The sequence below is a fragment of the Barbus barbus genome (genome assembly GCF_936440315.1).
Source record: "Barbus barbus genome assembly, chromosome: 46".
Lineage (NCBI taxonomy): Eukaryota > Metazoa > Chordata > Actinopteri > Cypriniformes > Cyprinidae > Barbus > Barbus barbus.
The window spans coordinates 19,916,823-19,933,600 of NC_136724.1; the positions used below are offsets into that span (position 1 = coordinate 19,916,823).

General features: G+C 36.6%; 2 protein-coding genes across 2 annotated transcripts in view; both read right to left on the reverse strand.

The window, feature by feature from the left end:
* The window catches only part of rsu1 (Ras suppressor protein 1), a 31,554-nt gene extending 30,767 nt beyond the window's left edge, over window positions 1-787 (reverse strand). The window contains exon 1 of the mRNA XM_079409210.1: window positions 636-787. Coding sequence (XP_079265336.1) covers window positions 636-653 — 18 coding nt within the window. The 5' untranslated portion in view covers window positions 654-787. The remainder of the gene's footprint in view (window positions 1-635) is intronic.
* A 1,968-nt stretch (window positions 788-2,755) lies between these two features.
* Window positions 2,756-16,778, reverse strand: part of LOC306864890 (cubilin-like) — a gene marked incomplete at both ends in the record, with an annotated part of 36,615 nt that continues 22,592 nt past the window's right edge. The window contains 30 exons of the mRNA XM_079409173.1: window positions 2,756-2,863; window positions 3,310-3,545; window positions 3,642-3,807; window positions 5,079-5,260; window positions 5,358-5,502; window positions 6,286-6,494; window positions 6,576-6,738; window positions 6,835-7,040; window positions 8,918-9,135; window positions 10,455-10,584; window positions 11,136-11,324; window positions 11,451-11,600; window positions 11,692-11,848; window positions 11,946-12,133; window positions 12,225-12,450; window positions 12,552-12,673; window positions 12,763-12,912; window positions 13,030-13,227; window positions 13,313-13,484; window positions 13,632-13,813; window positions 13,997-14,137; window positions 14,221-14,430; window positions 14,513-14,691; window positions 14,775-14,949; window positions 15,042-15,210; window positions 15,300-15,490; window positions 15,602-15,748; window positions 15,837-16,034; window positions 16,137-16,329; window positions 16,424-16,605. Coding sequence (XP_079265299.1) covers window positions 2,756-2,863; window positions 3,310-3,545; window positions 3,642-3,807; window positions 5,079-5,260; window positions 5,358-5,502; window positions 6,286-6,494; window positions 6,576-6,738; window positions 6,835-7,040; window positions 8,918-9,135; window positions 10,455-10,584; window positions 11,136-11,324; window positions 11,451-11,600; window positions 11,692-11,848; window positions 11,946-12,133; window positions 12,225-12,450; window positions 12,552-12,673; window positions 12,763-12,912; window positions 13,030-13,227; window positions 13,313-13,484; window positions 13,632-13,813; window positions 13,997-14,137; window positions 14,221-14,430; window positions 14,513-14,691; window positions 14,775-14,949; window positions 15,042-15,210; window positions 15,300-15,490; window positions 15,602-15,748; window positions 15,837-16,034; window positions 16,137-16,329; window positions 16,424-16,605 — 5,282 coding nt within the window. The remainder of the gene's footprint in view (window positions 2,864-3,309; window positions 3,546-3,641; window positions 3,808-5,078; window positions 5,261-5,357; window positions 5,503-6,285; window positions 6,495-6,575; window positions 6,739-6,834; window positions 7,041-8,917; window positions 9,136-10,454; window positions 10,585-11,135; window positions 11,325-11,450; window positions 11,601-11,691; window positions 11,849-11,945; window positions 12,134-12,224; window positions 12,451-12,551; window positions 12,674-12,762; window positions 12,913-13,029; window positions 13,228-13,312; window positions 13,485-13,631; window positions 13,814-13,996; window positions 14,138-14,220; window positions 14,431-14,512; window positions 14,692-14,774; window positions 14,950-15,041; window positions 15,211-15,299; window positions 15,491-15,601; window positions 15,749-15,836; window positions 16,035-16,136; window positions 16,330-16,423; window positions 16,606-16,778) is intronic.

Genomic DNA, 16,778 nt, shown 5'->3' on the forward strand with positions numbered 1-16,778 from the left:
TAATTATATATATATAATTTTTGTATAATATAAATTTAGTACAAATTATTTCATCCATATTCTGACATATAACCTGAATATGAGTAATTTTGTTACCATAGCCTATTGGTTTATTACCATCATATTATAATTATTATAAATAAAATATTTCACACCAAAAATAAATGTATTTATTTACAGTGTAATGACAATTACTAAAACAGCCTAAAACTGAAATGAAAATGTACTAAAAACGATTTAAACATATTTTTAAACATGTTTAAAACAATAACCAATCAAAATAGTAAAAACACACAACAAATTACTAAAACTTTAAATAAAATTAAAATGAAATTGGAAATTACGGAAATAAAAACTAATTCAAAATGTTAAACAAATTATAATAGTATCTCAGTTACATGTTATGCCTCTGTATGTTTTACTTGTGAGTTTAATGATTTTAAAATAATTACATTAACATAAATACATTTGTTGTAATGTGTTGTTCATTTATGTAACTATATAAATATTATATTTACCTCAATATTAATTTATTTGTCCATCCGATATATTGTCTGAATAATGTGACATTAGGGAATCCAGCAGCAGGTGCGAGCAGCTGTTGTCTACCACCCAGATCCCCAGCTATTACCTACCTTCCAAGGGAGACACATTGTTTAGGAAGAGCGATAGGAGTCTTCGCTGTCTCCTCCTCCTCTCTTCTCTCGGGTTCCTGTCGTCCCAGGCGGGACTATCCACAGACTGGATCTTGGTTCTTCCTTTGCCCGTCTCTCTCCGTCTGTGTCTGGTTCTTGCAGGGTTGACCATTTCTATGGGGGACTGAAAAACAGTGGCTCTATTTATAGGCTTGATTATATTTGGTGAATGGCAACAGATGCTTCAGCATGGTTGAACTTTGCTTTGCAGAGCGGGAGTTCTGGATTCCAGGGCCAAGGCTTGTTTATGTTGTAAAATCTTTAACCAACACACTGGGCCAGAAGCCAGTGGAGATCGGACCCCGTCAGACATGGCATGAGGGCATGGGGAGGTGTGTATTTTATTAGAATCCACATTAAGGAGCAGTAAGCACTTACACTTGCCCAAAGTGAGCGCTGAGGTGGGAATGCGTGTATGTGTGACTGTTCTGCTGGTTGATTTATGAGGTGTTCTCAAATTATGTGCCTGAGGAACTTACTGTACCATGATTAGAGCAGACCACCAGCATATTACTGAATATGATCTCTGGTTTTGTCTGGAATGAATGTGGATTTTATGGCTTGTCAGCTGTTTGATTTACTGAGAACTAGAGAACATTGGTTGAAAATAATTAATATTATATACACTATTGAATATCAGGCATTTACACATTTTGTTACCACAATTAATTTTTAAAAATAAAATTACAGTAAAATTTGTGTTATAAAATGGTCAGGAATATGTCCAAATCTGGGTTATAGTTTTAGTTAACTAAAACTGAACCTAAAATTAAAACCATTAAAGAAAAATTAATTCCTTGAAATAAAATAAATAATTATTTTTGTTAGTTGCCAAGGCAACATTTCTCATTTTAGTTTAACTTGATGTACTAAAATAATTTAAACTGAAATAAAACAATAAAAACTACATATATTAAAAAATAATAAATATGACAAAACACACAGCAAGATTAATAAAACTCTAACTAAAATTAAAATGGAGAATATAATAAAAAATGATTCAAATATAAATAAAAACTATAAAAGTATCGATACTAAAATAACACTGGTCCAAACATTTCATCTTAAAATCAAGAAAACCAGTTTTTAACAAAATGATACTTATTTGTAATATTTTAAGACTTTAAAATGTTAAAATATATACATTACACATTTTTTTGATTATCTCTTGTTTTTTCTGCATTATTATAGACAGAAAATATAAATTCCTCACTGCATCGGTAGTAAATGTCTCCGGAGGCTCTTTTGTGCACTGCTTCCAAGGTCAACATATTTTTATTACACAGAGCTTCTCATGAACTTTAACCCTGTTAAGTTAAGGAAAAACAATTATAAAACGACTGTAAAAATAGTGAGAAAGGCCTTAATACAGATGGTAATGTCTCAAAAGCTCAGTTTTTCTGTTGATCAGACTGCTGGGCCTCTTTTCCCAGACATTTCTTTGACTTTGATGGGAGCATTTTGCTGAGTAAGAAATGAAATATTAGATGAAATGTTTGTTTGCTTTCTCAATATAGAAGCATTGCATGAAGAAAGCTGAAATCTGTCTCCCTCTACAGAGCAGACAGACCCATGATCTGCCGCACACAGCTTTTATCTCCCTCCAAATTTGCCATCTCTTTATTTTCACCCGTAGTCTCTGTCTGTGTCGAGTGTGTAACGTATAACGCATGAGTGGGCGCTTTGGACAAAGTCCAGAGCTGAGGATATCAGACAGTGAAATATATATTAAACACTTAAAGAACCGCCAAACATTAACAGCTTTTGCAGAGACTTTTCCATTGAAAAATCCAGAGAAAATTCACAAAAGAGATCTTTGTAATGTCTTGCTTGTGTTTTGCAAAATGATGACTTAAGAACATAATTAAACAAGAACTTCATGAAACATCTTTATTTTCCAAAAAGGCATCAAAAAATACATAGATTAATTCTTTAAACAATTATCTACAAATAATAGTTCATATTACATTATTTATGTGACTGTTTACATGATTGCAACGCGTGTTCACAAGTTTCTGTGTGTGTGCGTGTGTATGAATATTTATTTTTTAAATTTCTTCTCAGCTGCTCCAGTTGAGTCTGAACCCAGACGGGAGAACGGCAGACTGGGCTGAGAACTTCACAAACACAAGGTTTGAAGAAGCTCTGAAAGGGGCGATATTTGTCTCCTGCAGAAAAGCAAAAAACAATTCCATTATATATCCATATATAATTTGAGTATATACAGTACACATTACTGTTTGTGGTCAGTGAGATTGTTTAAAGTTTTGAAAGGAAATTCCCAAAGGCTGCATTTATTTGATTAAATATAGAGTAAAATATTGTGAAATATTATTGCAATCTAAAATAACTCTTTTCTATTTGAAAATATTTCAAAATGTAATTTATTCCTGTGATCAAAGGTGAATTTTCAGCATCATTACTGCAGTCTTCAGTGTCACGTGATCCTTCAGATATCATAAAACATTTCTGATTATTATCTATGTTAAAAACAGTTGTGCTGCTGAATACTGAGATACATTTTTTCATGATTCTTTAATGAATGGAAAGCATGTCAATACTAATAAAAGTATTCATTTCTGGAATATACAGTAATGTTTTTTTTCACACATACCGTTCCACAGTACGGCCCAACAACAGGTGAATTAGCATCCGGTCCATCATACAGCTTCAAGTAGTTGTTCTCACAATCTCCTGGATCATCAATGCTGATCTGGTTGAATGTGACCGTCACCACTCTGCCGCTAGGAGCCCTGATTCCCCACTCACAGGAAGTGCCATTGGCGTAAGTGCCAGGGTAGTTTGGACTGGCGAAAGAGCCGTGGTCTCCATATAACACACCACCACAACCTGGACACACAAAAGTAGCAATTAGGACTTGCATCAAATCTTTAGCAGTGTTGGACTGTCTGAGGCAATTGTAATATAACAAGCGTTTGTGTTTACCCTGTGGAGAGGAAGTCCAGGTGATCTCAAAGCCGTTACGGGATGTAGTAAAGTCACTCTTGAAATACAGGAAGAGCTGGTTGCTTCCTGGGAAGACAGGACTGGGTAGTGTGCTTCCACAGTACTTCCCTAACAGAGGCGATGTGGCAGTACTGCCGTTTCTGACCTACATCAGCAGAAATAAATCTACATTAAACAGCTACATTATCATCATCACAACATAGTACCATGCAATTATTACCATACTTCTATTATTTCTGGTGTATGTATGCAATACTCGGATGATCTACAGTTGCCCAAATGTGCAGCAACGGAGTATACGGCACTGGGTACTACTATATCCCATAATGCAATATACTCGCCTTGACACATAATTACCAATGTGACAGTAATACTGTATTAGCTATGATTTTTAAATATTTTTTTTGTAAAAAAAAAAACGAGTATAAATTTTATGTAAAACAAAAACTGGACAGCTTGCTGAATTAAACATGAACGTAATTAGTTCATGTCAATATTATTTTAGTATTATTTACAGATTATTATAGTATTTAATGAAATTTTGGAATAGCTTTTATTTTTATATTTGCAGTTTAATTTTAGTTTATGGTTTATTAATTTCATGTTTTTGGACATTTATATTAGATTTTGTTCTTTAAATATTTCTATTTAGCTTTAATTTATATTTATTTTAGTTTTAGTCATTTAAGCACTTCAACACAAACTTATTTTAATTCTTATTCTACTTATTTACTAGAGGAGCATTTCAAATTCAAGTTTTCCTTTCAATATTTTTTTTATTAATTTTTTTTATTTCATTTCAGTTAAAGAAAATTACTATAGTTTTAGTTTTAGTTTATAGTATTAACAATGCTAGATGATCAAGTCAGCTGACAATGCAGTATACTACAGCTTGATATGTTTTGTTTTATTTATTAATTTATTCATTTTTTGTTTTTATTAGTAGGCAGTATTTAGCGTATACTGCATTCTCATTCTATTTCACATTTTTTTCTTCTCATTGCTATTAATCACTGGATACACTGGATTATGTACCTTCAGATAATCTTGGGATAATTAGGATTGAAACGGTAATCATTGTAAACTTAAACATTTTGTTAATTAAAATAAAGATGAAATGAAATAAAATACAAATATCAGATGTTTAAGATGAAGCATTGAAATTACCAACAGGAAAGAAAAAACTAAAATGAAAACTATAATGGAACAAAAACTTAAATAAAAAATAATAAAAATGACAAAAGCACAAAAAATTTTACTTTAAAAAAAAAAAAAAATCTGATTTTTTCTATTACTAAGGCTATGTCCATAATTAAATCAGATATATTTGAAAACAGTGTATTCGGCTGCTGTGTTTTCACATTTTTTCTTCACATTGCTGTTAATCTGGTGGCATTTCAGTATCTTTATACTCACCTCAAGATAGTCGAAGTTGCAGGAAGGATGATTTTCCACATCAAAACTGGTGAAGAACAGAGAGATGGCGCTGTTCTGAGGGGCCTGCAGTACGATGCTGCATTCAAGATTATTAGTGTATATGTCAGGCCAGCCTGGGCTCTTGAGGTAACCGTATTCCTGTTCATACACCCTGCTGCAACCTGCAGATACGTAACGTTCAGACATATACACAAACTGACAGTATAACCACACCAGCAAGAGTAAAACACTTCTAGTAATCATAGGGAAAGGACTCACCTGCCACCTGATAGGTGAGGCTGAATCCGTTGCCAGTCATGAAGGCATCTGATTTGAAGGTGATGTGCATGGTGCGGCCGTAACTGTAGAAATCTGGCACATGTGAGTCAGTGCCACAGAACTTATGAGCCTGTCCATAATCTCCCTGAGAGACAAAAATTAAATTAAAAATGAAAATTAATCACTGCCAAAATACAACTTGAAAGTTGTAAAGTGAAGATAGCAAACTTCAATAAACTTGAATATGTTACTGTATGATAAATGGCAGTGGAAAGATAAATGAAAACTATGTTTAAATAAGATTAAATAGTAAATATAAAAATGATAATCACAAAAATTACAATAAATGAAATTTTATATATATATATATATATATATATATATATATATATATATATATTAAACATTTCAAATGCATTATCTCGACTTTATTATATTTGTCATATATAAAGTCATATATATATATATAATATATATAATATACATATATATATATATAAAATATAAAGTCGATAATACATACTACTGTTTGAAATGTTTAGAATAAAATAAAAAATAATAATAAAAATGACAAAACCACAAAACATTTAATATGAAATAAATAATTTAATTACATTTAAATAAATATTAAATTTAAAATAAATTTAAATCAGATTTTTTTTCTATTAACAAGACTGTCCACAATTAAATCAGATAGATTTGAAAACAGTGTTTTCATGTCAAAACGCTCTCCAAATGTATCCACATTTTCAAATTTATCCACTCGGAAAAGCGTTTTCAAAAAGCTCTCATTTTGCTGGACAAGATCATTGTCTCATTGTAAATAGATAAAAAGATGTGGTCTAGCCTACCAAAATTATTAGCCATTGTGACCTGTGAGATTCTATATTGTTTGAGTTATTTAGTGAGGCTACTGATTGAGTCTCACCACAGGGAAGTCTTTAAACTCCAGGAAGTTGCTGGTGCAGCTCTGGCTGGAGTCCAGGTGAAACTGCTGAACAGACACTTTCACCACCTCCTGAGAAGGAGCATCCAGCACCCAGCGGCAAGTGGCGAACGGCGGGTAGGCATTGGGGTAATATGGGGATGTGATGGTCTGAGATGATGCTGTGGCATTGAGCGCTCCACCACAAAGACCTAAAGTATGAAAAAGTATTTTAGCATGAGTGATTCAAACCTGCAGTGATAAAAGCATTAGGACATAAAGTTCAATCTTACTGTCCGTTGTGCTGTAGGTGGCATTGAAGCCACGGCGTTGAACGGTGCCGTCCGAGATGAAGTGCACGGTCAGGAAATTACTGGCCGAGACGAAGGGGGCAGGTACTACATCTCCACAGAATGTGCCAATCAATGGATAAATAGAGCTATCACCATCATAGATCTAGAGATGGGTAAGATGTAGGTATAAAGATATATATTATTATGCTGCAAATTATGCTGTATTTTAATTTGTTATATTATATGTGACAGCTTTTACCTTGACATAATCATATCTGCAGAGGGTTCCAGAGGAGCCCTCGAGCTCAAAGGATGTGAATGTGAGGTTAATGCCTTTATTGACCTCCACAGCAATGGTCCACATACAGTCCATACGTGGCTCGTACTGACCATTCATGTCAATATCAGGAGAACCAAACGTTCCGGTGGGGGAAGACAAGTAACCGCCACAGCCCTGCTGAGGACCTGGAGCAAACGATGGATGAGGAGACAGAAAGAGAGAGTGAGAGAGATTCACAACAACTGTAGGATGTGCTTTCAAGAAACTGCCAGCAAGAGGCAGTAGAGTCCACAAAAGTGACAAAATGTGAGTTTTTGTCTTTGTTTGTTAGATTCAAAGCCTAATGTAGAAGTTGTCTAACTATTGATAGATCTATTTAAAACGATAAAAAAAGCAGATTCTTGTGCTCAGGGCATACACATTTTTGTCCACACAAATATTCTTTGAATAAGAATGTCCTTCCACATGACACCAATTTACTAAAACTAAACTAAAAACTAACATTTAAGGTAATATTATATGAAGTAATAATATGATAATAAATACAAATAAATATATATTATTATATAACAGCATTTATTCACATTTATGTAAAATGACAATGTATATTACAATGATGTATATTATAAAAAATGTATATTATTAATTATATGTAATATAATATAGATTTACATTCACAAAAAAACTTATACAATTATATAATATTTAAATTATTTTAAACACAATGTTAATATATTAATTTAATTAAAAAATAATTAATGTAAAATAAATTAAATAATGTAATGTCAAATTTCATTCAATAAATTAATTACATGTATATATGCGTCTAATTTTCTAAAACTAAAAACTAACATTTAAGTTAAAATTATATGAAGTTAATATAATAATAAATTCTCTCTCTCTCTCTCTCTCTCTCTCTATATATATATATATATATATATATATATATATATATATATATATATATTAACTTCAATTTATATGAAGTGAATATTACAATGACATACATTATAAATTAATAAAATGTGCAAAATATTAATAATATAATGTATAATAATATAATAATGTAATGTAGATTTGCATTCACTAAATAAAGTTAAAGTTATTAATATAAGAAAGTAAAAAATATTTAATATTGCATATAATATTATATTAATATTTAATATATTTACAAACATAAATTGAAGTTAATATTAAGTTAATAAAATTAAGATTACACTTTAAATGAATTAAATATATATACCTGTTAATGTAAATTAGTTCTAAAATTCTAATCAGCCACAAAAATACTGTGTTTATTTGCATATAAATTGTAGGACACTACAAAAGAATTAGGAGTACTTTACTGGCTCTTTGACAGCACTGGCCAATAAAGACTTATGTCTTGTTTTCAGTCAGGGTGAAGGAACAGACTCTTGTGGTCTGAATGAATTGTGTTGTTCTCAAAGAACAACAGTGGCGCTTGTAGGATGGGGTGGTTCACTCAACACCCCCAGAGACGAGCTACAAAAGTGTTTACAACTCACATCTTATTAAAGAGCCTGGTCATCCTGAAGTGACTGGTGCATCAGACGCTTTAAAGCACAAAGCTGTTACAAAGAACACTGTTTATGACCCCTGAACACTTTGTTCAGTCCTCAATGATGCAAATGAGATCTTTGTCATTGTGATTCACTATGAAATCACCCACACATTCTTCACACTATTCCAAAATGAGAACCATAAAGGAACAAGGTCAAAGTATCACACATCTTGACCTGTGAGCAACATGTCAGTTACAGTCTGTTGAATCAGATGATGAAAAAAAGGGAGAAGAACCATTTTTGGCTCCTCAGAGAACCTTTCGGTGAACAGTTCTTAAAGGAACCATTTAAAATTCTAATTCTTCAAAAATTGAAAGAACCATTTTTCCACTATAAAGAACCTTTTGTGGAATGGAAAGGTTCCATAAATGTCAACGTTTCCTCTTTGAACCAAACCAAACATGCCAATAAAGAACCTTTATTGTTAAGAGTGTTGTTAAGGAGGCTCATTGGTGATGTATGAGATGGAGAAACACTACCTAAAGTCTCATGGTAGGTTGCTCTCCAACCCTCCGCCGCAACCGATGAGTCTGTAACAAACTGGAGAAACAGGTGCTTGGATGAAGATCTGAGGTTGGGCGGCAGTTCGCGTCCACAGAACTTCCCCATTAATGGGGCCAGAGTGTTCTCTCCATCATATACCGCCACATAGTCATAGCGGCAGGTCGAGGAGGCTTCCAAACTGAAAGAGTTGAACCTATCGGACAGGAAAAAATACAAACCGTTGATGATTACTATGGAAATGATGCAGAACAAGCTAGAAAGTGATACCACTAATGGGAGAGGGGGGTTTCCCTGAAAGAAAGCCTATAGGGACAAATTACGGGTGAAGGGTTTCCTGTCTGGCATCGATACAAGATCTCATTGGGGTTTACTGAACAAAGAGAAAGACAGATGATCAATACCAGAATGCTTTTCTCTCTGAGCATCTGTCTCGCTGGTGAAGCATAGCGGGCATGATGGATGCCTAGCAGGATTTGAGCTGTAAAGATTTTTACTTTTATTGTTGTTCTAATTTAGATCAGTGCAGACCAAAGAGAATGTGGGTGAGGGTCCCATAAAGAGATAGTATGTACGAAAGTTAAGAATTTATAGAACATGAGACTTAGAAATTGATTTTTTTATGGATTTATAATGTAAACACTTGCCCTAAGACATTTCCTTGATTATGTATAGGCATTTATTAAAGTGATAGTTCACCCAGAAATTACTTACTCACCCTCATGTTGTTCCAAACCGTAATACCTTCATTCATCTTTAGAACACTATTAAGATATGTTTAATGAAATCCGAGAGCATACCCTGCATAGATAGCAATGTAACTACTACGTTCAAGGCCCAGAAAGGTAGCAAGGACATTGTTAAAATAGTCCATGTGACAGTGGTTCAGCCTTAATTTTATGAAGCATGCGTTGTGGTACTCTTGTGAATGTGCGGCAGACACGGAAGAGAAGAATTGTTTCTATAAAGTTATTTTTGTTTTCTTTACGCACAAAAAGTACTCTCATAGCTTCATAACTTTACGGTAGTAGTAGTAGCAGTATATTTTTATTTAATGCCATGTCAGCATCAGCATTCATGGTAAACATGAAATTACGGTAGAACCACTGATTTCACATGGACTATTTTAATGATGTCCTTACTACCTTTCTGGGCCTTGAAAGTGGAAGTTACATTGCTGTTAATGCAGGGTCAGAAAGCTCTCGGATTTCACCAAAAAATCTTAATTTGTGTTCCGAAGATGAACCAAGGTCTTACGGGTTTGGAAGGACATGAGGGTGAGTAATTAATGACAGAATTTTCATTTGTGGTGAACTATCCCTTTAAGTTTTTAATGACCTTTTTCCACTTGCTGTTTGATCATTAGAATGTGAATTGTAAATTTGGACCAAGTTTTGAGTTCTGAAACTTACAAAATGTTTTAATTGTGTCTATGACGATATGTTTTCAAAACATAAATAAAACAATTCCTAATGATATGATTTCTTCAAATCACTTAAATTGGATCAAACTCACTTGAGATCAATGACACGATTGTCACGAACATATATGTGGTATGTGCAGTTGATGTTGTGATGGTAGTTGGTGATAGAATGAGATGGACTGCTGATTGTCCCAGAAGTAGCATTAAACACACCACCGCATGCTGTTAAAAACACATGAACACACATATCGATATACAGATGTACAGTAACATTTACACAGTAATCGTATAAACCAACATGTAGGGATGAAATTAATAGGAATGGCTCTAAATGTATTTAAATGTCTTGCTCATGTGCTTGAGGCTGACAGCCGTTCTTTGAGAAATTTGGGCTGTCTTCCCATACAACACCAAGTCACAGAGCACTTGACAGTGCATTTCTATTGTGCACCATTTACAGTGAATGAGTTTGTTAGTGGAAGTAACAGTGGAATCTGTTGCAATGGAATTCTCTTGCGTATTTGCATATTCTCCCCAAATCCCCTCATATTGTTTGAAAAGTGCAGCGTCCTCTCATTCCAGTGATTCTGCTCATTCCACATTTCTGGGCTCAGTGAATCAGATGGTAAACAACCCAAACTTACTCTAGCGCACACTTATACTGAAGTCACACCTCCATCTAAGCCACATCCTTTATCAGCACATAGTATAGTATACAGAGAACCAAAAACTATTGCATTAAATGTACAGTTTGTTTTGTGGTTGAGGCTTACGTATAGTTCTGTATTCTGCCAGGAAGCCATTGTCATGGATGATAGAATCAGAGTAGAAGTTGATGAGCATTGGTCCAAATGTGGTGAAGACACCTGGGATGGTATTTCCACAAAGAGTAGCCAAGGGAACACCACTGGTGGTGATGCCACTATAGATCTTAACACCATCATAGACACATGTGGAGTGTGCTAGAGGAGATGGAAATGCATGATGATTATTCAGTTTACAGAACTGCTCTTATCCTTTGAGTTATTTTTCGATTTCTTATATCAAGATGTATGAAACAATTAGTGATTTTTGAGGAGGAGGCATACCCTCTAACTGGAAAGTTTTGAAAGTAAGCACAACCACGGTCTGATCTCCAGCATCAATGATGTAATTACAGTTGGAGCCTCCCGGGTAGTGGTCTGGGTAGTTTGGAGACACGACACGGCCAGATGAGGCTGTGAAATTGGCCCCACAACCTAAAAGATGATGTAAAATAGAAAAAATGCACTATTTGAATTATTTGACAGGGGACTGAAACTTGTTACGTACTATACATACGATACATACTAGTGTAGAATGCAGCAGAGAAGCCTTTGCCAGGTGTATCCGAGGACTGGAAACGAGTCGTAATAACATTTCGGGGTGCAATGACTGCAGCAGGAGCTGTAGTGCCACAACCAGTGGACAAGAGAGTCTCATCATTCTGTACGTTGTCAGACCACACCTGAGAGATAAATATAGACAGATTATGAAAAGTCAATCGGCAAATCCCAAAAATGCAACATCAGGGAAGGTTCATTTTTAAATGGCCATCTGTTTACCTTGATGTAACTGTTTTGACACTGTCCACTTGGGTCTGGGATCTGGAAGTCACTGGCAAAGCCCATCTCTAGATGGTTTCCATCATGGGCGATGATGGTCCAGGAACATTCAGTATTGGCTGGGAAATTCTGAGGATAATTGGGAGATTTGATGGTGCCTGTATCAGCATGGATAGTTCCTCCACATCCTGAAGAAGAGAAAGAAATTTGAGGAAAAAAATTAATTTAATATGTAAAAGCCTACAGAAAGTAGACAAGATTTTTTTTTCCTTTTTATACCTGATGAGTCCGTTGACCAGGTGGCAGTAAATCCTCCTCTGGACACTGAATGATCAGCAAGGAACAACACAACTAATTTGTTGGAGCCTGATTGGATAGTTCCTGGAGAGTTGTGGCCACAGTATTGACCAATAACTGGGGATCCTGGTGAGGCTCCATTGAAGATAGTCACTGAATCCCAGGTGCACTGGCTGTGTTCCTCCACTTCAAAGTATGTAAAAGTGAGCTAGAATATAAGGATATTATGTGACGTTAATGATGAACTTCATTGTTAAGGTTGAAAGAAAACAGTAAAAACAACAGACCCAAGAAGCAGTCTTGACTTACAATGATAGTGTGGCCCACCGGAGCTTCGAGAAACCAAGTACAGCGGCTCGGGCTGGGGTAGTTATTGGGATATCCAGGGCTAGAGATGGCTCCTTCCTCTCCACTTTGTGACCCTCCACATTCTGTAGAAAATCATAGGTAGGTGAGCTCATGCAGAATTTTAACGAGCAGAGATCCATCTGTTTAAGTGTCACCAATTAAACGATAGTACCTGAAAAGTAATACGTGGCTTTGAAGCCCAGATCTCCCACAGCCTCATCGGACAGGAAGTGAACCCAGAGTTCAGGGGTGGATACTACTATGGGGACCGTAGGAGGGAATTGACCACATAAACGAGTCAAAAGCTCTCCATTCATATCTCCTGTATACGAGGAACAGATAAAACATGCCATAATTGTTTGCTTATCAGCAACAGCTTTAAAGTAAATGGTACATTGGATGGTGTTATGTCTCTCTTTCTGCATTTGGAAACTCTTACCCAGTCTGAATTCCAAGTAGTCCCACTCACAGGTTTGGTGATGCTCTAGATGGAGCTCATCTATTATAACCACAATGGAAGAATTCATATGATGTGGGTTCTGGATCAGCCATTCACAGTTCAGGTTGTTGCTGTAGTTTCCATTGCCAAAGTCAGGCGAAGTGAAGTTTCCAGGTTGACTGAGTATTCCACCACACACTACCAAAAGGACAAAGATTCACCAATCAAATCAGGAGCCAAAAATAAAAAAGTATACACTAAAGTCAGAGGCCTTCTATCTCACCTGCTGCCTCTTCTGAAGAGTAATCTGCCGTGAATCCACCATTAGACACAGACGAATCAGTGCTGAAAATTACAAGCATAGTATTCCCAGAAGATTTCAACTGGGTACCAGCAGGGACTGTCCCACATAACCGACTCAAATGTGGGGCACTGGGTGTCAGACCATTGATGACCTACCAACCCAAAGAGTCAAAACAGCAAACCAGTGATAAAGCACTGAATTGAACAATATTCAGTGTTGTTGAACATTATTTGGCATATTATTACATAGTTTGAATGCCCAACTTTTTGACATCTCTAAAATATACAGATGACCTTACCTCCACATAGTCAAACATACAGGTGCCATGCTCCTCCAGCCTCAGGTCATTGATCGTAAGAGTGACCCTACGACCGGGAGGAACAGTGATTCTCCAGCGGCATACTCGGCTGTGAGGGTAAAGATTGGGGTAGTTGGGAGATGATATGGTCCCAAATGGTGCGTTAAGATCCCCTCCACATTCTGTAAGCAATAGCATCAATAGCATTTTTTCACCAGTTACCCATGGAACTGCTCCATAACCAACAGCATAACTATGTAAGTAATCATGTAGCAATTTGATTTATCCAAAGTAACCAGTCAATAGCTTTTTCCACTGGACTATATGACCCTAACTGAACACCGTAAGGATTTAAAGACACTTGCCTTCGACGCTGGCTTCAAACGATAAACTAAACCCTGCAGCATTCCCGCTGCCATCACTGACAAACTTTACGTAGGCAAAACTGTCTCCAGTGTCCAGGGGGGCTGGAAGGCTGTTTCCACAGTGTTTCCCCAGCAGGCGACCTGGTGAGTAAGAAAAGGTTAGTTTACTATCCTTAACATTCCGAAAGACTCTCAACTCTCTTTTGTGTAAAGGGAACCCAAACCTGAAGCATTGTATTCACGTATCTCAACATAGTCATTGTTACAATTTGAGGAGCTCTGCAGGTCAAGGGCAGTGTAGGTGAGGGTCAGATAGTGTCCCGTGGGACCTTCTAAGTACCATTCACAGTTAGAGTTGTCTGGATAATTTGAGTCTGGAAAACCGGGGCTTCTGATGATACCACTCTGGCCAATGTAGGTACCTCCACATGTAGCTAAGAAGGGAAAGGATACACTTTAAACCATTGAGATCAACCAAAGATGGCTGGAATGTAATGTGGATTCAAAATGGATTACCAGTGGAGTACTTGGCTTTGAAACCAATATGTGTGACGCTGCCATCAGTTCTGAATCGTATATACATGGTGGTGCCGGATGAATGCTGCGTGGATGGGCGGGTGTTGCCACAAAGTCTGCCCATCAAAGCAGCATCTGATGTGGGACCATCACGGATCTCAATGTAATCATACATGCATCTAGGACAGATGATTATGATAACATTTAATGGTCACACGGTTACATGTACCAGAAATAAGCATTTTGATTCTTCAAAATATACCCAGCATGAGCCTCAATGTAGAAATCATTCTCAAAGTCAAGCTGTACAGCCTCTCCATTGGGTACAGTGATTATCCATACACAGTCAATATTTTGGGGGTAGTTTGATGGATAGTTAGGAGACATGATGTATCCTGGTGGATCTCCATCATTAAGCACAATGAGACCACCACAAGCTGGAGACAAGCACAGAGATTTACACTTTAGGAATAACTATTTATTATCAAATTAATCTAAAATTTCTGGAATATTAGCTAGAAGCATTCACCTGAACTGTGGGCCTCAAATACCAATTTGAAGCCATTCCCCTCATTGGAGCCATCAGAGACAAAATGGGCATAGAGGCTATTGTCTGTGGTTTGAAATGTGGATGGAGCGCTGGACCCACAGAGACGTCCTGATAAAGTCGGTGAGTTGCCATCAGGTCCATTCCGTAACTAATACAAAAAAAAATGACAATTTGCATGATGTACAGGTTCTGTTTTGGAAATGTTCCCAAATGACAACAACTTCTATAGTCACTCACCTCCAAGTAGTCACCTGTGCTGCAGTGATCGCCATAACCTTGTATTTGGAAAGGACTTTGGAAGGTTACAGACACTCTAAACCCTGGAGTGACCATTACTTGCCAGTTGCAATTCATGTTGGGCTTGTAGTTCTGTGGATATTGAGGAGAACTTAGGACCCCTCTGTCTGTGTGGAGGAAACCACCACAACCTGATGGAGAAGGCAAAAGAAAAATAGCTCAATGTCCAACTAAATATATAACACACAGCAAACTTATGCCATCATTATGATAAGAATTTGGCTTATGGACTTATTGTTCACCTCTGGAAAAGGTGGCGTTAAAGCCCCTGCCGTTAATGCTGCCATCAGAGGTGAATCGAAGGAACATGGCATCACCAGTAGAGTGCAGAGAGCCAGGCAGCTCCCGCCCACAAACCTTTGCAATCAGTGGAGACAAGTTGGTGTCACCTTAAAAAAAACAACAACCTTATATTAAGTTGTGAAAGTCAGTTTTGAGTTGGGTTTATGTTGAATCACTTCATATGACAAAACCTACCATCCCCGATGGATAGACTGTCATGGAGACACAAAACCTCATCTTCCATGTCCAGAGAAAGCAGATTAAACTCAACTATAGAATTTGGAGACCGGATCACCCATGAACAGTCAAGGTTATGTTGATACAGCTCGGGCCAACCAGGAGAGAATAAGAACTGGGGATTGTCTCCTGTCATCAATGTTCCTCCACATGCTCCTGAAAAGACAAAAAAATAGCAAATGATTGTGATATGACACCAAGCAGCAACGTTTTTCAATTAAGCAAGATCTCGAGGGGCAGATTTCTTAGGGAACTAACCTGGATGTACAGTTGGCAATGGACCGGAGCCCTGAATAGCAGTCCATTCAACCAGGAAGCCTTTCCCTCCAATCACATTGTCAGATTTAAACTCAAGTGTTATAGTGCTGCCTGAACTTCTGACTGGGTTGGGCAGAGCCAAGCCGCAGAACTCACCCAGAAGTAAAGCACTGTTGGTGGGACCATCATATATCTAGGGAAGAGAAGCATTGATCTTCAACCTCATCTACATCATATGCCTGCATACACTTATTTTCTGTTAATCCATTTTAAACAAGTGTGCAGACCTTGAGCTTGTCATAATAACAACTGAATAGGTCCTCAATGTCGATGTCCAGGAATTGAATCTGGATGTGGGAATCTGAGTCCACTGTGACGGTCCAGCGGTAGTCTGCATTGTTTGGGTAGGTGCGTGGGTAAAGCGGGGAGGCTATCTGTCCCGAGCTGCCCATGATCTCATTTCCATACACTGAAGATGCAGAAAAAGAGTAAAGATATTCCCATGTAAGATTTTCTAACTTCAGGAGATTTTAACCATCAAGACTTCCTTGTACAACCAGAGCCAAGGTTTTTGGTGAACAGAATAACTATTCAGACCCAGGAAAGCAGCATTAACCAACATAACCACTCTTGACTAGGATT